This window comes from Buteo buteo, chromosome 25 (assembly GCF_964188355.1).
Source record: "Buteo buteo chromosome 25, bButBut1.hap1.1, whole genome shotgun sequence".
Taxonomy (NCBI): Eukaryota; Metazoa; Chordata; class Aves; order Accipitriformes; family Accipitridae; genus Buteo; species Buteo buteo.
Window position 1 is genome coordinate 4558533 of NC_134195.1, and position 19791 is coordinate 4578323.

At 42.0% G+C, this 19791-nt stretch overlaps 1 protein-coding gene across 1 annotated transcript in view; it reads right to left on the reverse strand.

The window, feature by feature from the left end:
- The window catches only part of LOC142044719 (pinopsin-like), an 85989-nt gene that overhangs the window by 9795 nt on the left and 56403 nt on the right, over nt 1-19791 (reverse strand). Inside the window, exon 3 of the mRNA XM_075057429.1 lies at nt 15056-15289. Coding sequence (XP_074913530.1) covers nt 15056-15289 — 234 coding nt within the window. The remainder of the gene's footprint in view (nt 1-15055; nt 15290-19791) is intronic.

Genomic DNA, 19791 nt, shown 5'->3' on the forward strand with positions numbered 1-19791 from the left:
ACAAGCAGGTTGTGACAAATCACAGGGAGAGCCATTGCTGGTGTGATTGCTGGATTCTTAAAAATCATAAAAGAAAGGAGTCCAGGGGAAGGAAGGGGGGAGAGACAAGGAATGATGAAGCACAGCAAGGAAGGAGAAAGAAACAGCTAGAAAGATGTACCATACCAGCTGGAAAGGCAGAACTGCTGCTTGTTGCTAATAGTCACTTCATAGTTTTGGCTCTTTGTTTTCTTATTTTTTTTCTGCGCATTTGGAGAGGAACCCAGCTCATCTGTTGGTGCTCATCTTGCTGCTGTCAGGTTTAGTGTGCTGGGAAGTGATCTTAAAATGAAGAACTAAGGTAAAGAACGGTAATTGCCTTCTGCTGAGGCTCAGCTTCTTTGTAAACACATGAATCCCACAAATTAAACTGAGAAAAGACTAATGGGGTTACATCGCTACACTCTGAACAACCTCCTCCATGTGCTCATTGTCATCTGTATGATAACTGAAATAAGAAAACCCATTTCCTCTGGTGACCTGTTTCTGCAAGTAGACAAATACAAATCAAATACCCTCTTGGTTAGAGGATGCTGACAGGTAAGGGATAATGACTGTAGCAACAACTCCTTACATGCTTGTGAGAGGACTCCAGAGACCCCAAGGGGTTCAGGAGGGCAGGCGATAGACATCGCAGCTGCCTTGATTTTATGGAAGCAGCCAGAGGGGAAAATTGCTACCAGTGCTGACTCCAGGCTGTGTCAGCTGCTGTTAATTGCCTCACTCCCAGTCATCTGACAGCAACTGAGCTTCCTGATTAAAATATTTTGCTGGCCCACCTTCTAAACAGTGGGTTGGTTTTTTTCCCCTGCCCTCAGTCCTGGAGTGTTGATGCACGTGGTGGACTGGCTACCATGTGCAGCAGGTATGTCTCCTGGGCAGGTGAGGTCCTCGGTGGGGGGGGACTGGAAGAGGTTTGGGGGTTTCTGGACTGTTCTCTTTAACCTAGAAAACTTTTTTTGTCTTTTAAGCATAGTTTAGTCGTTCTTACAGTAGACAAAGGAAGCGTAACATGAGCATGCTTCAAGAAGCTAGAGTTTGTGCCTTGTGAGTTGTCTGATGTTTTGCAGGCTAGGTGGCATTCCTGATCCAAAGTATCTACTCTTTGGATTAAGACAGGGACAGCAGGAAGAACTTTTGGCAAGTTAAGGCAAGAAACGTGAGTTGTGTCTCTTGTGCAAGCTGAAAGTGCCTGGGGTCTACCCCTAGGCCCAGCTTTGCTGCCCATGAGGCAGAGCCGAGGGGCTCACAAAGGTGCTATATCCTGAGCACAAGGAGGACAGATGTGTGTGCAGACGACCAGGAAGGAAAGGTTGGGAAAATTCCGCTCTGGGCCTGTTTCTGAGCCTGCTTTCTCAGAAAAGAGGACAGGAGGATTTGCTGAAGCTTCCTACTGGGTCAAGCAATGTTATTTTTCTTCCCTAGCAATTCCTCTCCGGAGGTGTTGGGTTATTTTTCAGTTACTTTCAGTACTTGTTTTCTTATATACAAATGACATTATATGCTATCTGATGGACCCAATTTAGATTTTACAAATGCATGGGGCTGAATGTAGCTATCAGGCCATTAGGCATTTTAATGAGCAGCTGGAGCATCCCAAGAACAGTAGAGATGAGAAGAAAACAAATCAATAAGCTGTTACCAAAATAATACTAATGAAGTTGTTCCATAGTAGAAGAGCAGGGAAGGCAGAAACAAAAGAGCATATACCAATGTCTGAGAATTATTACCTTATTTTCATGGATATAGATAATCCTTGATCATTTAAAAGTACTCTTTTTAGATAAGTCCTCATGAAATACGCTCTCTCGTATAAAGTGAACAAAATGAGAGATCAAAGCTGGAGGGCTCATAAACTGGGGAGAGTTATTTCGTTAGAGAAAACGGAGACAAACTTTTCTTTACTCATACTACCATGTAACCAGCATGGCTGCTGAACTTCAAAGGGATTCGTTGTGCACATGAAAGCACAATATTGACTTCTTCTATGTCTTCAATGCATAATGGTTTTAAGACACCACTGTTGCTTTCAATGGGATTTATCACTGCAGGGAAAAAAAGACCAGTTGTCATATTTATCTGGCACGTGCTCTTCCCTGGCCTTACATAGAGCTACTAAAACCCATACAGTATACAAAAGGGGCAGCATATGTGAAGTTAATTCCTCCTACCTAAAAGAAACTTAAGAAGAGTTTCCTAAAGCGATGTGAGGAACAAAAACCAGGCAAAGAACTTCAGTGAACAGCAACAAAATGGATCCTGCCTCTATTTCCTACTCCCATTTCATTAAGTCAGAATTGTTTAGGGCTTTGCAGTGATTGATGGACCCTGACTGACAGAGGCAGCAGCAAATTTACCAGTCCCTACAGTAACATTCTACCTCATGAGGAGAAATGAAGGGTCTATTACTACTGTAATATGGGATGAGTGATTCCAGATAATTTTGAAATAACTCCCATTTTGCTGAAAGCTCAAAGCATAACAATGAGAAGTATTTTGACACTTGAAAAATGTGTTTATTTAGTCATAGTCAATATGCTGTTCTGCCTACCCAGTTTCTTCTTGTATTTTCAGCTCTTTACCTGTGGACTCTGGATCAGCCCACAGGGATTAAAAGAAAGACTCCAGGTGACTGCGATGAGTTTATGCTGAAATATTCCTGCCCCAATTCTGCTATGACCAAAGTACATTAATAAATACTTGTAGAAATGTGATCTTACTGTGTTCTTTTTTGCTGTTGGTTGTGAGCTGCCTATCCTTGGCTATGTGTGTAATGCATGTCTAGGGAAAACAGTTCTTCCAGATGTTCCTTACAGAGTTTCACTTAGGCTGAGACCAAGGAAACACTGCACAAGGAAATCCAAAGCCTTATTGTCCTGAGGTTATTTTTGAAGTACTATACCACTGGCTATCTTCCCTTGTGAATTATTCAGGGTTTTTTTTGCTTGAGGGTGGGTCACTGTCTTCTATTCTGCTAACACTCACACACACAAAAACTTCAGCAGCTCGTGGGCATTTTATCTACTGAGTCTTCCTTGGCACTATCTTTCATTCTGCCTCTGGCTATAACACAGGTTCTTAGGAGCCTTTGCTTCCCTTACCACCTGCCCTGTTGCCACAGCTCCTGTTATCCAAAATGATCTTTCTATCAATTGCTATGAATGACATATTGGCGGTGCTCTGATATTGGAATACTGGAAGAACTTTTTAATTACCAGATAAGCACCCTGCTGCTGGCTGAGGGCTCTTGTTACAGAGCTCACACTGTTTTTCAGGCAATGAGAGCTGCAGCGTGGTAAGTGGTGGGTATAAGGGAGGGGAACCAAGTCTTTCCAGTTTTTTATCTTTATCTTGGTTTGCAGCCAATTAGGTATTGATTTTACCCAAGACAGAATTAGAAATTACCAAGGGTGGTTTGATTTGTGACTGTTTTGGTAGTGGTTGTTTGGTTTTATGTGCAAGTAATGCAACAACAGACCCGACTGGGTTGAGAAATCAAAATTTCTGTTGTGATGGAATTTTTAATTCTTCTACAATTTCTTCTCTTGGACAAAACCAAAACAAATTATCAAAAAATGCCAGACAAAACCTTGGACTGCCGAAATATCTAATTACAGATAGATGCCTTCAGGGAATTACAGTTCAGCTTCATTCTGCCTGTTGCCCTATAAACTACATCTCTGGGCTGGGCTACATTTCACTGCATGTCTTCCCCTAGCTGAGCCACCACTGGTCCTGCGCTGGTCCACGGGGGATGCAGTCTGGTAAGGGACCTTGATCTGCCTGGGTGAAGGACAGTGTTTTTCATGGAAGATATAAATTTTACAGGAATCAAGGTGTAGAGGCTTAGGCATGGAGATCTAGCCTGAAATGGGACGTTTTGTCCTTATTTTTTTTTCCCTGCTGAAAATAAAATTGGCAAAATTAACAGCTTCTAATTTTGCAGAAACCACGTTTTGCACTGAGAAAATGCTTTAATGGGAAATTGTCCAACAAGTTACAAAATTGCCTGGTTTTTGTTTTATAAGTCACATAGAAATCCCTTGGTTTTTACATTGGTCATCACTGAGAGAGAAGGCAGTGAAGGTGAAAAGGAAGACAAGTTATATATGGTTTTGGTTAGCCTTTGAGTCCGACTTCTAGTGTATTCCTATTGACCAAAAGCCAGCATACACAGAAGTCTTATAAAGCCCTGGGTGAGTTGTGAGGTCTTGAGTAAGTATTTTCCCTAAAGGGATAAAATATCACAGCTGAGGCAGGGTTATTCATAAAGTACTTGGTATATACTAGTTGTACCCTATATAATGGACCCCTGTATATTTCTGTATACCCATTTCTGAAAATCTTGTCCTAATTTAGATAAAGGGATTTAAGAAGTCACTGTAGAGCTGATGTTTTCAGTTCAGATTCTGAAGGTAACAATAATCAAGAGAGTTAAACACTGCAGACAAGACAGAAACAAGAAATAACTTCGAAAGCATTGAAATTTTGGTCCTCTACTAACAGCCAGTGAACTCCTAAGAAGTTGTTTCCCAGATGAAATACACAGTCCCAAACATGACTGCCAAAAGGAGTATAATTTGAATAATTGTTTTCTATTTGAATTTTTTGTAATTTCAGAAAGCTAAAAGAGTTATTACAAGGGAAAAATAGAAGAACGAAGCACTACGCAGCCAACGTGTCATTCACCGAAGCATTGCTTTTGCCACCGTGTGCCCGTGCCACAAGAGTGGCCCATTGCCTACAAAGCAAGGGAATTCAACTAATGAAAGACAGGACCTTTGCAGGGCTGCTTTTGCTATGACTACACATTAGTGATGGCAACTGGGCATATTCCTGGTCACATTCCTGGTCACAGATATTTGCATGGTATCAAGAGCACCGAGTGCTTTTGAGCATGAGATAATGTATAGCAAACGGTAGTATAAAGATGTTTGTAATTGTGTTTAGATTTGACATCAGTAAGATAGGATAGAATTGAATAGTTCCAGTGGGAAGGGACTTACAACGATCACCTAGTCCAACTGCCTGGCCACATCAGGGCTGACCAAAATCTTAAAGCATGTTATTAAGGGCATTGTCCAAATGCCTCTTCAACACTGACAGGCTCGGGGCATCGACCTCCTCTCGAGGAAGCCTGTTCCAGGGTTTGACCACCCTCTCGGTAAAGAAATGTTTCCTGATGTCCAGTCTGATCCTTCCCTCATGCAGCTTTGAACCGTTCCCACATGTCCTATCGCTGAATACCAGGGAGAAGAGATCAGCGAAGATGAAAAGCCTAGGTCATTGGAGGAAATAAAAAAAACTAAACGAGTTCAGCCTAGCAATATGGAGACAGAAGGTGATCTGTTTGCAGTGTCCCAGTATGAAGAGAAGACAACAACCAAAGAAGGGCACTTTGAGTAAACCAGGAATAAAGGTTTACAAACTGCCTACAAATACATTTAGTTTGAAAGCAGTTACTTTACTAAACATCAGACAACAAAGGTCTTCAACAGCTTCTACTTCAAAAATTTGTTTTCATTTGGACACTCAGATTTCTGAATTGCATTAAACGATGCAGTTTATAATGAAAAAGGGATTTATTCTAACGAATTACAGGCCCAGTATAGTTTTATGTTGGATTTTCCATACTGTGGCAACCATTATTTGCTTAAGCACAGCAGCTTTTTTGCCCTGAAGGAAGAAGGACATCATGATTTAATCATAAAATAAAGTTCTACAGATTTGAGTTAGACTTGCCATACAAGTTCATGAGGTTTTGAGCAGTAATCGAACCTTTGATCCTCAAATTTCTCCTGCTATAAAACTAGGATGATGATAATTATCTGGTTTACAAGAATACTGAGGATTAAATCAATTAACAATATTTGTTTAGATGAGGTTACACAAATGCCAAAAAATATTCTCTGACTAGGAAATCCCATTTTTGTTTTTCTCTCCATCTACCTAATCTGAAATGATTGTTGCTTAAATTGTTAGCTGGATACATGACTGCAAAGATATACCTGGTAGACACAGTAAAACCCTGAGAAGTAATGCCAACTGACGCAAAATGTACAAACCCATCCTGCTCTGGGTAAAATTTTAGTATTATGACACTGCCACATCACTAGAGACTTTTCAGGGATTGAACAAGATAGGAAAATGAGAGATTCTATTACCTCCAGGGTTACACTTACTTTTCAAATCTTTTTCATCTGTTGAATTTGATTTTCCTTGTAAAGCAACTACATTGTTTATATAATCTGATGCATTGCATTAGATATTCTGTTTTCTTCAGCTGACCTATGCCTGCATTCAGCTTTGAAATCATAAGTTGCAGCAAATACACAGCTGGAGTCCTACCTGTAAAATGTGGACATATTCTAGAAAAGCAGAAGCATTCGAATTAAAATGAGGAATTCTGAGGCTAAATCAACGCTTGACCTTAGCCAGACCAAGGCACGGGCTAAAATTCAGTCTGATTCCTGACGTAGCATTGCAGCTGACATCGCTGTAACAGAAGATCCTGTAACATCTATTTAGCGTGTCTTGGCAATGCTATTTTGAAGAGCAGAACAAGTTCAGTCTACCTGTAGATCCTGTACGCCTTTGTAGCACCTTAACTGTCCACATGAAACTTGGAAATCATTTAAAAAAAAAATACCAAAATACCAAGTGATTTCACCCAACTTCTGGATCACACTGAAGTAACAGCAAGTCTGCTGGTGCATATTTGCAAAAGCAAAGACGATAGCAAGGCGCCTTGATTATAAGAATTGTAACACCTTTTTTTTAGCTGGCAATATACCTCATTCCATGCTTCTGTAGTAAGCTCTGGATACTGGAAAATTCCATTTTTCTCTCAGTCTACCCTGCAGGTTTAATGTTACAGGTGGAATTGCAGGAAAAACAGCTGATTGTAAATGATGTCCTGAAGCTCCCAGCACAAACTATAGGCTGATCACAATAGGCAAGTGCAAACAATTTGACTGAAGCTGTTTTCCCTGTACTGGAGAAAAGTTGAGATGTGTAACCCTACAAATTCTTTGAATCCTTAAAGAGTATGTTGTTTTATTGTCTTTTGGATTGTGACAATGGTTTTAGAGGTCAAATCTTTTCCTACAGGTATTTCCCTGCTAGCCCTCAAGCAAGCAGCAATGTTAATCTCCTGTCATTCAGTCACTGCAGTTAAATCTGATTTCCCTGTCTCTGCCAGGTTAAGTGTGACCATGACCCTTTCTATTGACCGGCATCACCTACAGTGTTGTCAGGAAACAGTTGAGGCAACGGTGCCTTTTTCTAAGCTAATATGTCAATGAAAATGCACTAGGGTGGATGTAACCTCTTAAACTGAGATTCAACTATATTTTTGTTTTGAAAGTTGACTCATCCAAATGGATCAAAATGTTTACCTGCATCATGCCTAGGGACTTATTCTAAATGATACTGACCACTTAAACCTCTGAAGAAATAGGTTAGTCATCCAGGTTTACAGAATCTGTGGAAGAGACAAGACCTAATAAGTGTGTTTTATGACAAGATTACTTTCTATATCCTAGAATGGTGGAATAGGTTGGATTGGAAGGGACCTTTAAAGATCATCTAGTCCAACCCTCCTGCCACAGGCGGGGACATCTTTCACTAGATCAGATTGCTCAAAGGCCCATCCAACCTGGCATTAAACAATTCCAATGACAGGGCACCCACGACTTCTGTGGGCAACCTGGTCCTATGTCTCACCACCCTCATCGTAAAAAATTTCTTCTTTACATCCAGCATAAATCTACCTTCTTTCAGTTTAAAACCATTGCCCCATTTCCTGTCACTACTGGCCCTGGTAAAAAGCCTCTATCTGTCTTTCTTAAAAGCCCCCTTTATATATGAGAAGGCCACAGCAAGATTTCCCTGGAGCGTTCTCTTCTCCAGGCTGAACAACCCCAACACTCTCATGATTTCCTCATAGGAGAGGTGTTCCATCCCTCTGACTGTTTCATGGCCCTCCTCTGGACCTGCTCCAACAGGTCCATGTCTCTCCTGTGCTGAGGACCCCAGAGCTGGACGCAGAACTGCAGGTGGGGTCTCACCAGAGCAGAGCAGAGGGGCAGAATCCCCTCCCTCGACCTGCTGGCCACACTTCTTTTGATGCAGCCCGGGATACGGTTGGCTCTCTGGGCTGCGAGTGCACATTGCCAGCTCATGTCCAGATTTTCATCCACCAGTACCCCCAAGACCTTCTCAGCAGGGCTAATCTCAATCCATTTATTCCCCACTCTATATTGATACTGGAGGTTGCCCCAAGGCGGGTGCAGGACCTTGCACTTGGCCTTGTCAAACTTCATAATATTTGCACAGGCACACTCCTCAAGCCTGTCAAGGTCCCTCTGGATGGCATCCCTTCCCTCAGCATGTCAGTGGCACCGCTCAGTTTGGTGACACCTGAGGGTGCACTCAATCCCCCTGTGTCTTTGATGAAGATGATATCAAATAGTAGGTCCCAGTACGGACCCTTGAGAGATCCTCCCTCTCTCTTTCTGCACTACTTGTCACTGCAAATTTGACCTCAGCTTCGCTCTCTTTGGAGTCTCCTCTTTTTCTTTTTTTCAGAAAAGCCTGTTTTCCTTCGCGGGGTGTATATGGACTACAGAAGGATCCCATTGTCTTTGCTACAAACCCTACTCATTGCATTTCCCCCCGGGTGTTCTGACCTGTTCATTTCCCTTGTCTAATGTGGAGGTTTCTTCCCACTTCTGTGAAGCCCCAGTGCTATGAAAAGAGCAATATAAGAAGAGACATCAACATATCAGATGCTGTTTAAAATCATATATAAAGAGATATTGCTGCCCTTCACTTTCTGTGTCTTCCAGAAAGGAAGGTCTTGTAACTGGATGTAATTTCCATTACTGCATTCCCTAGCCATAAGTTGCAAGTCATTACATAGTCTAAAACACATGTGCTTATCTTCATTCCTGTGTATTAGTTTCCAACTTTAGTTAATATTTTGCTTGCATGAGAGGTGGCCTGGCTGCCCCCTTCCTACTTTTGCCCTGGGTCTAAAGAAGCAAGTCCTAAACCCTTCTGTGGGGTTGTAGCCAGTCCAGTCCCCCCGAGAGCATCCACACAGCAGGCAGGACAAGGCTGAGCTTATGTCAGCACGCTCAGGTTGTACCAAGGATGTAGCCTGGGGCAGCAGGATGGCTGGCTCGGGCTGCTCAGGACCCTAGTTAAATGTCCAGTTATTGACCTGTCGTGAGCTGCGAGAGAAATTCCTAAAGTAATTCTGAACTCGCCGTGTGAAATGCAGTTATACCTTATGACAGCAGCAAAGGTGCCCTTGAGACCTTTCTTCTCTTTGCCCCTCAATTTTAAAAAGTCGTAATGCTGCGTGTTGGGAGAGAAAAAACGTCAAAACATTCCTGAACTGTACCATACTATTGTACTTAGAGTATTCTGCACTAAGAGATCATTTTGACTTGGCCCGAACTTACGAGCTCGGGTGTGCAATTCCATTTGGGAAAAAAAAATCTCACCATTTCCAGATGACTGAGAAGGCAATGCAGCATCACTTCTTTATGTTGACTATTACTTACTCAAAGTCAGCCCAGCTACCAGTGAAAAGAAGAGATGAAAAAACAGTTCATGATTGCCAACATCCACATGAATTGTAATGAAAAATTGTAACTTATGATAATAAATCTTATGGTAAGCCCATGAACCTCTAGAAGGTCATGAACTAAAACAGGGTCTATTTTCAGGACTTAGTAGGTTTGTTCCAATTTATGCATAAAATGAGGCTTGGCATAATTGTCCCTGCATTGTATACTATCTTTCCGGATCTGTAGTTTTGTGTCTTCACACAGCTAAAATATCTTAGTTTTCCAAGTGGGAAAATGAGCAGCTTAAAAAACCAGAAAAACAGTGTTAACCTATCCACATATTCTTGCAGCTTTAAAAATGAAACATTAACTTTTGCTGAAAATACTGAAAACTGCACAATACCCCACAAAAATTGACTGTGAATTGACTGTTATACAGCCAGTTGGGAAATGTTAAGGGTTTTGAGGTTTGGGGTTTTTTATGACTATCATGCATAGCTCTGTTTCCCAAAGTGCGTATGCATTTCTCCCTGCTCAGTGCATAAGGTAAGATCAAGAAGGACTAAAAAGGGTGACTAGAAAACTGCATATACAAGGCACGGACAGATTAACATTAAAGAAGGACGGACTCTTTGTTCCTTGACCCACTAGGGGAGAGGCGGGTGGTGGTGGATATTCTCAGAGACCACCACAGCCTGTTGGTAGAGGCTCACAGCTTGGGCCCAGGCAGCTATTTTACTTTGTGTGCTCGAAGAATGAAGATAAATCTGGACAATTCAATGTGTGAGCAGTCCCGTTGCAGCAGCAGGGCTGTGTGCCTGAGTAAGTGCTCACTCGTGAGAAGCACCATTGCACACACTCGGTCCAGGTCTCGTTGAGGAACATTCTTTAAGTACATTATTATTATTCCTATCTCATTGTCCAACAGGAAAAAAAAAAAATCTTTGTAGGTGGCTTACGTTGTTCATTCTTTCTATTTAATTTCTCCCTCCCAATACAGATAATTTGGAAAGGTCACAGTATTAATTATTTTCAAGTAAGTGTGTATATTCTTTTCAGCATCACTTCTCCAAATCCTTGGGGAAAATGACAGGGTCAGCTTCTATTTTTAGTGCAATGGTTTTAATACAAGAAGACAAAGAGTAGAAATCAAACTCCTCATCAGGGACTTTTACTCACATCTAACACATCCCTTCCCTCACACTGTCCCTCCTACTTTTGCTCACAGGCACTTTCTGACACCAGGGGTAGCACACTGCTGATCACAGGGTTTGGGTGGATTTTTTTCCCAATTGTAATATGCAAAACAGTATTAGATGTGCTAGCCTGAGTTTCAGTAGTCCAGGGAGCCTTAGGTGCTCTACCCCAGTGACTAAATGTGTGGAAGTAATTAGTCAGAAGGCCATGAGCTGCAGTGGAGCAAGGCTATTTTACACCAATAAAGGTTGTGACTTATAATCTGATCAGTGGCTTCCAAGCAATCGGTTCTGTAGATCTTTGAGTGATAGAGGTTTAACTTGACTTAAATTTGGCTGTCAGTAGCAACGCAGTGAGTTCCTATTTTCTCTGAGTGCTAACTTGAAATGACGTGAAATAGCAAAACGCAAATTCACTCGATCTCACTGTTGTCTCATCTGTAGCAATACCCTCTCAAGCACTCATTGTTCATATCTTGACTTCTGTATCAATAAAAAATGAACTTCTGATAAGTGAGATAAGGCTAACCTCAAAAGCTGCCGCGCCAGTATGTTATCCAGCTAACGATCCCTGGTTATCAGTGCAGTATGTCCTCACATACAGTTACATGAGCCAGAAAGCTCTTTTGTGTTGGGGTTCCTGTGCCGTTCTATGGAATACACGAAAGCAAGATGCCACCAGCAATCATCTCCTCAACAGCAAGCCCATGGCTACAGGGAAGCTTTTGGGTTAATGCTTAATACCTGCTTGCACGTAACGCGTGAAAGAGCAGTTTTCTGTCAGCACTGCCACGGTGAAAGGAAGGTAGTCGAAGCTGTCATTAAAAATCTGTTTGGGGTGGCTGCATGGGTGGAAGTTTGAAGAGAGACAATGCAAACTTGACAGGGAGCTGCGATGGGAATAAAAGACACTGAGAGAGGTAAGAAGAGATGAACAAGAAAATCTGCATAACTACATTAACTATAAAGGACTGATGCACTGAAAGTCTAAGCATGCTGACCCTGCCCAGCTTGCTCTGGGAATTGGGAGGCAGTGCCAGCCCAGCTGGCAGGTACTTGGCTCTGTGCTGCATTTTTGGGGACCTGCCCTTTAGGAAGGGCTCCTCAGGCACACATGGCCATGTTGCCAAGGGACAAAAGAGCCATCCATAGCGAGAGAACAGGGAAAACGGAGTCTCCTCTACTGTCTCTTCCAGCTTCTCCCCAAACATCACTTGGTCTCAGGCAGTTTAGTGCTTTATAGCTTTGTCAGCGAAGCTTAATGTCTACCTGGCGTGATGTTACCAGCCCAGGAATGGTCCAGCTTAAACAGTGCATCTCTCTTCTCCCAGAGGAAGATGGAGAGCAGCATGCCCCATGCCATCCCACCTGAGGGACTCCCTGCGGCTGGAAAGAAATTCACCCTTTTCCTCAGCGTTTTATTGCCTCAGGTCATTGCAGAAGGCAACGGCAAAGTCAAAACATTTTCTCTGGGGTTCCTGGCCATGAAAGTGAGCCAGGCCCTGCTTGAGAGTGAATTTGAAGGTGTGCTCTGCAGGATGAGTTTTAAGGCTCAGAGGCTGATGGTTCCATGATATTCCACATTGATTTGTGACAGCTGGAAGCTAACACCACAGCTGCAGTCAACCAGTGCCGTTTTGCAATCTTCAGGGCATATCCCAAAGCAAAAAAGTTAGCTTACGCAGGAAGAACTAAAAATTAAGCCATAGGTTCTCAATGTATTTGTAAGATGCAGGAGTAAATAGCCTACTGTGGCATCTGAAAAGAGAGGACTGTGAAAAACGCAGGCCAGAGAATTTCTGTATTGGGAGGCACCAGCCTCCTGCGACAATTCTCAGCTAAGCACAAAGCCCCAAAAAGCTGAGTGCGGGGAAGAAGACAGCTTTTCCTGAGGTGTTAATTTTACAAAAAAAGAATGAGAACAACTACAGAGTAGCTGAGGTGCCGTGAACACCGGTGACGCATCAGCTGAGGGTGTTACTATTGTTCCTGTTCTGAAAGGATTGGGGACAGATGGAGGGATGTGTCTCACCCTTTCTGAGTGAAGTTCAGTCCTTGGTGTCAGATAAAAACAATTAATTTTACTGCTAATACACAGTGGCACAGCAGATGAGAGCTGCAGATTAATGCTAGGCAGTAGCTGTTATTTTTGTTTTAGTACAGTGAAAAGTATTTACCTCAAATCTGACCGAGCTCCTTTTCAGGAGTGATTTTTGTCTTGATTTTTGCAACAATAAGAAAGCTAACTATGAAAAAGCCCCAACCCATCCACCAACTTCCAGCTGGCAACTAATGATCCACCCTCCAAGACCTATTTGACTTTGCCTTTTGCATTTTTTTGTTAAGCGGTGGCAGCTGTGGAACAGTAGGCAGTGGGAAACGAATGAAACATTCTTAGTGTTCAAAGAGAGAAATCTAATACATCGGTCTCACATGGGGCTGGAGGCTAAGGAAGGATTTTTAAGCAACTGTTTCCAGTTCTCTGCCATGGTGCTCCTGAATTCTTGCACAGCCGTTGCAATTCCTGCTTCTAAGAAACAGCCTGTCTCGCCTCAAAACTGTCCTAGCAGATCTTCCCCTTGTAGTCAGACCATCCCACACTGATCTGTCCTGTAAGAGATGACAAACTGGATCAAAAGTAAACCCCATACTGAGAAACAAGATAAGCATCCAGAAGTATTCCCTTTGTAGCCGAAAGAGACAGCTACTGCAAGGAAAGAGCGATTTTAGGCAGCTTGCTACATTCCTGTGATGTGCAAGCACCCTGGTTTTATTCCTGCTAATCAACTTTTTCCCAACAGTGAGCCTTTGCTTTTTGCCTCAGCACCCCCCCAGCAGTGTGACTGTCTCCTAAGCCTTTGATGCTGCAGAATACACAGTTCTCAAGAACTGCTTGGAGCACTTTGAGAATATAAAAACAGCCTTAATTGTGTGTATATCTGTGGATGCCAGGTTGTCAGCACAGGTTATTGTGCTTGTGATTCTGTTTTCAAGACATATGGAGGCACCCAAGGCTCTGTACTGAGTTTGTGTGGTTTAGGACCCATATCTTTCCCCCAGCTTCCATACCCTTGCTGTTTTCGGATGCGCTCCATGTGTAAAGACAATGCCAAAATGTGCTTGCGATCACTGTTATAGCCTGCTCCAGTGATCACAGCACAGTCAGATGATCTCATGGAAGTCAAGGACCTCAGTCAAAGTGCTCAGAGAATAAAGAAGCAAGACAGATGCTGCTCTTGAGAAGTTTCCATAAGAATTGTAAAAGGTAAGGGGAAGGAGAAAAAGTTATTGTCTTGCTTCAGCATTAGCACTTTTCAAATGGAGCTCGCTATCTTCTTCAACGTCAGCTGAAACTAGACTTTGGGAATGAAATCCTGGTCTTGGGGAAGGCAATAGTACTTTTTCCTTCTGATTTCAGGGAGGTTTCATGGCTTGCCTGAGATCTTTCCCTCAAATTCCAGTAGATTAATTCCTTGTTTATGAACTTTAGGTTAGATGAACCAGACCAAGAATGATCTCAGGCTGTGGCAAAACTGGAATATATTTGGCTGTTACATTCAACTTTTCCCTTGTCTAGGCTCCATAATAATATAATGCTGGTGTTGATAAATACTAAGGGTAGGCTCCAGCATACACTGACCAAGAAAGGATAAGGAGGGTTTATTTGCTTGATAATAGTGTCATGAACATAATGAAGAAAGGAATTGGAGACAAAATTCATTATTTGTTTTGGCATGTAGGTGAACTGGGAATTTAACAGGAAGGAAGTAGAGTCCACAAAAACTGTAATTGCAATGACCACTTGTTTTCAAGGGGATCTGTCCTGAAACTGGTATTTGCAAATGCTCTCATCCTTTATACTGTTTCCAAGGTCATGAAATCCCTTCCTCTTCTTGTCTCTCTTTTCTCCGCCCCCCCCCCAACAAAAAAAAATATGTTTGAGTATTCTTATTGTAAATAGATGCCAATACCTTTGGCAACTAACTCTGCAGCATACAAATTAACACCCAATGTGCCCTCAGAAGAACACAATTTCAATAAGCGAATGTTTATCTGTTCTTCCTATCTAGCAGTATATTGTTGACTGCAAACACTTCTACCCCAAGACTCCAGTAATATCGTTTGAACAAGCCTTGAACGTCCTTCTCGTAAAGACACATCTATAGGACTGGTAGTCACAGTGGTCAAGAATGCCTGACAGACCCTGAAAAAACCACAGTTGAAAAATAATATATGTCTTACCTGCTTATTCATAAGTATGTAGATAATAGGATTGCAAACAGTGCTGCTTTTTGCTAGGATGGAAGGTATGACGCTTGCAACTGGAGTCACCACACCTGGCTTCCCAAATGTTGCAAGTAGTGCTATAACTCCATAGGGAATCCAACACAAGAGATAACAGATAACTGTAGTGATCACCATGAACAGTACGCGGTATTCTCTTTTGCGGGCAGCATTCTTGTGGATTTTTCCAACCTAGGGGAAGGTGACAAAAGATAGAATTTAAGAAGCTGAGCTGTTGGATCGATTGCTTTAACAACCTGCGACGATTGGTCTTGGATCAGCAATGGTAATCAACATTGTAGTTCCAGAAGCAAAACAAATGCAAACCCAAAATTGAGCGAATGCAGTGGGAAGACTTTCATTGCCTCCACCAGGCACTAGCAGACATCATGCTGCATGCCAGCATAAACCAGAGTCCCAGTGGAGGTTGGAGCGAAAGCAGAAAGGAGACAAAGTCAGCATCTCGTCCTTAATAGCTGGTGGGTCATCTCCAGTTGCTTTTCAGGTATGGCATTTTGTATAATGGTACAATGTTTTCACTCAAGTTATTCCAGCACGCAGGACTTGCCTGAGATGGAGAAACATTACAAAGCACAACGTGAACCAAAAGAAGCGTTTTCTGTTAGGGGTGTGGAAACAGCAGAGCAATACTAGGACTGTGCTTAGGAAACCTGTCCTTGGATGTGTTCAAGGCTTGGCAAGATAAAGCCTCAGCTGGCCTTGGTGTGGTGTTGGCAATGGTCACACTCGGCTTGGGACACTAGACAAGCCTTGCAAACAACACGTGATGAAGTTTTAAGCGGTAGGATTCATCCTTTCTAGACTATTTCTTCCAGGTAGTTCACCATTTTGATAAAAGAGCCTCACTCCTGATAAACATCGAAACCAGGTTTTTGTGCTTTTAAAAAAGCGTGCCAAATACTGACATCGTTCAGCTGTTGTGTTGGGGTTTTTGGGGGAAATGGAGTAGCACTGGGTAAATAGGAAGCACAGAGTGAAATGATCGGTTTCAAAGTGGTGGTGCAAGGGCCCGTCTTGCTGTCATGTATTTACCATTAGTTACAGTCTGTGGGCAAATCCAGCTCAGCTGTGGAAGTATTTATAGTCTGTGCTTCAAAATGTGCTCTCCTTTGACATGCTCTGGACTGAAGCATGATGCCTTTTTGGAGTCTACAGCTCTAAGATGGAGGTTAAACATTAAAATAACAGCCAATTTTTATTTTTAAGCTTTGGTGTGAATGTATTTTTCTGCGGACAGCTACAGAATGCTTCTCCAGTGAGTTCGTACCGCTGAGCACATTGGTGATAACTGTGAGGAAAAAGCTTCATTCCCCACACAGAACGCACATGCGGTGCTATGCACAAGCATTATTTAAAAGCAAGCTTCCCATGCAGTAGCTCTGTGAGGTGGCCATTAAATTTGATCCAAAGCCCATGGAAGTCAGCACAAGATTGGGTGGGGTATAGATCAGGTTTGGGCGCTTAGCCTCATTTTATAAGGATTATGAAAAAGTTCTTAGGAAACATTCAGGGAGATTAACTCTGGAAAAGCAAGGCTGGTCTCCCTAAGCATCTTTGCAGCCAACAAAGAAAAGCAAATTCTGCAAGGGGGCTAATTTTGGAGCCAGTCTCTCTCCACTGACTCTAGATGGAGCCTCAGCACACTGGTCTCCTGAGGTTATGGTTAATTCCTCAGCTTCCCTCCAGAGTGTGTTTAGCAAACCCAGATGTGCCAGCAGAATTTCAGGAAGTATTCAAATGTTTAAACTCTATCGACTGAGTCTTGTACTCAGCCAAATGTAATTTATGTCCACTTTAAGGTCTTTTTGCCTCCCGAATGCGGTACTTGAGAGTAAACTGCACCCAAGGGAACTAAGCCCCTGTAAAGCTACAAACATAAATAAGCAAAAAGGCAGCTCCCTGGAATGCAATGCATCCAAACTTTAACTAACAAAAAAAAAAGTTTGAAATGAATGGGTTTGAGCTGATGCAGAACACTGATGTGCACAAGTCTGTAAAGGAATAAGACACGGTTAAAGGTGGAAGCCACTAATCACCCGAGTCAAACGTCATCCCCCGTTGCCTGGCGCACAACTTGCACATGCTAATGCAGTGGAAATAGTCAGAGCTTTACCTACCTCTTTGTGGTGTGGGTGCTTTTGCATAACATATGTGTTTATGTGTCGGACTGTGAGTTAAAAACATATATAGTAACTGTGTAAGTACACATGGAAGGCAAAATAATATGGTGACACTGTTTGGTTTTAGTTAATTATGATTCTAGCCTTCTAGAGTAGTTGGTTCTATCTGGAGTTGCAGTAGAAATGTTCTTATTCAAAGTAAATAAAACACACGCAAACTTAGTCTGCTGAAAAATAACAGGTATTTTTCCTGTCTAGTCTTTTAATGATTTTCTGCAAAAAGGCAATTACAAAATAAAATCCATCCTTTCTGAAAGCACTGGGGACTATTCTTTTTTATTTTTTTTTCAAGAACAGGACTTGTTTATCTCATAATTACTTTAGCTTGAAAAAAGGATTAATAATAGATAACGGTCCGATCCTGTATTGCTTATTTGAACTAAATTTTTCATGACTAATGGGAATTTTCTCTGACTGAAGAATCCAGGATCCCATGTTAGCTGGAGCTATGTTACAAGTTTAATATTAACTGAACCCCAGCTAGCCATGGCATCCACAGCTAAAGATCTTCAATAAGGGCAGAGGCATCAGTCAGCACATTTTCCCTCTGTGTTTAGATAATATCTCTGTCTTGAAGAGTTTGCAAGAGTTTACCCTCTGCGCAGATAAAGTATAGATCATAAATAAGGGAAGGAAATGTGTGTAAAAGTGAAGTGATTCTGGGTGTGATTTTGGTATATATCCTTCTATTTTCACACCTTTAGCTTGTTTCCTTAGGAAGGGAAGCCTGCATTGTCATTGTGTCTGTGCCAGTATGTTAATAAATCTGTCCATTGGTCCCAATATCTTCCTTGTAAATTTGATTGAGGTTTTGAAACTTATTAGGTGGACAGAGGTCTTTGACACAGACTTCTTCACGTGTCACTAGAGCAGAAGGATCCTTATTAATGTTCCCATTAAGAAGAAAAATGCAATGTGGAATGAACTCAAATTATACACCAGAGAATCCACTCTAGTTTAGGTTTCTTTTTGATTTTGTTTGTATTTTTTTTCCTCCCATTTTTCTTTTCCGATAATTAAAAAAGAGAAAGCTCTGATCACAGCTGTCCCTGAAATAGGACATTCTTAATGTGTCCCCAGTATCTATTAAGGGTGACCTTCTGCTGCAGGCTTCTGTAATTGAGTTTAAAAACTCATTTGTCATGAGACAAACCTATTGGAAAGCAAACTTAGTTAGCTGTCGTGCTCACAGAGTCTTTCACTTCATGTTTACACCAATGTAGCCAATTGTTTTGGTTTTTATGTGCCTTATTTTATAATTCTATCATATGATTTACTTACAGTCCAGATCCTGGGAATGAGCAAATTAGAACTTTAGGGGTTTTTTGGAAGTACTTTTTTTTTCCAGACGTACATTTCTATTCCCACTGTTGCAGAGAGGAGATTAAAAGTACAGAATTGCAGTAAGAAATGCAAGCAATGGACCAGAAGTGAGGAAGGATCATAAAGTATGTCCTTCCTTAATGGTTCTAAAGCCCAGGTGACCTGGATGTCCCAGCTTTCCAGAGGGGACAAGGCTGGTAAGATGAGTCCAAAGGACAAATGACCTCCAAGCATCCCTTGCAATGATCCCCAAATGTACTTGATGCTTCTCTCGATTTTTATTTGATGTCCCGAGTTGCTGTAGCTGTTAACTGTTTTATGCTTAAATAACTCATCTGCTTCCTCGGTGTCAGTTATCTCATTTTTTTTTGGTGTTCTGGGCACCAGTAAATTGCAGGACATATGAGGTGCTGGGGTTGTGCTTGCACAACTGAAGGGGTGGGGGAAGACTCGTATCGCTTGATGCCTCCGAGCGCGCTGCCGGGCTGGTGCGGGACTGTTGTTCCCCTAGCCTTGTGCCACATCTTGGGAAAGGGCTGACTTGTGTCATCGTGTTTGTTGTGCTCCTTCTGTCTCTCCAAGCCACTTCAGCCCTAACATGGCTGTTTTGATAGCGGTGAAGGCAAGCATCAGAGTCTCGGCGTGGTTGTGGTATCGCCCTGGTACGTTTTGGGATACGTTACCAATGCAAGAAATGCCAGAGGACTTCAAGAAGTGTTAGACTACTCTGTAAGAAGTGCTCCCAGAGTTTTGATTTTGAAACCATGTACTGTATTTACCTACACACTCTTGGTTTCATTGCCTTTGTAGCTTTGCAGCCTACCTTTAGAAGGTGTCACCTTTAAAAATTCTCTATTTATTGGTGTTGGAAGGCCTCCAGCGAAATATAGCTCAAGTTGATGTAACCTACAGAAAGATTACAGTTCTGCAGATGAAAAAGCAGTAGGCAATTTAAATTAAAATTATTTTAAAACTACTGGACAATTTAACGCAATTGTTACACCATATTTTCAGTAGGCAAATGGAAGTGCCTCCCAGAAACGCCTAGTGTCTGCACAGCCAGCTGATAGAAGAGCACCAGATGGTCTGAGAAAAAATAGATTCAAATAATGTTCTAGAATACCCAAGCTTGTAAAGCCCAATCTAAATGTGAACATATAGGTTATATAT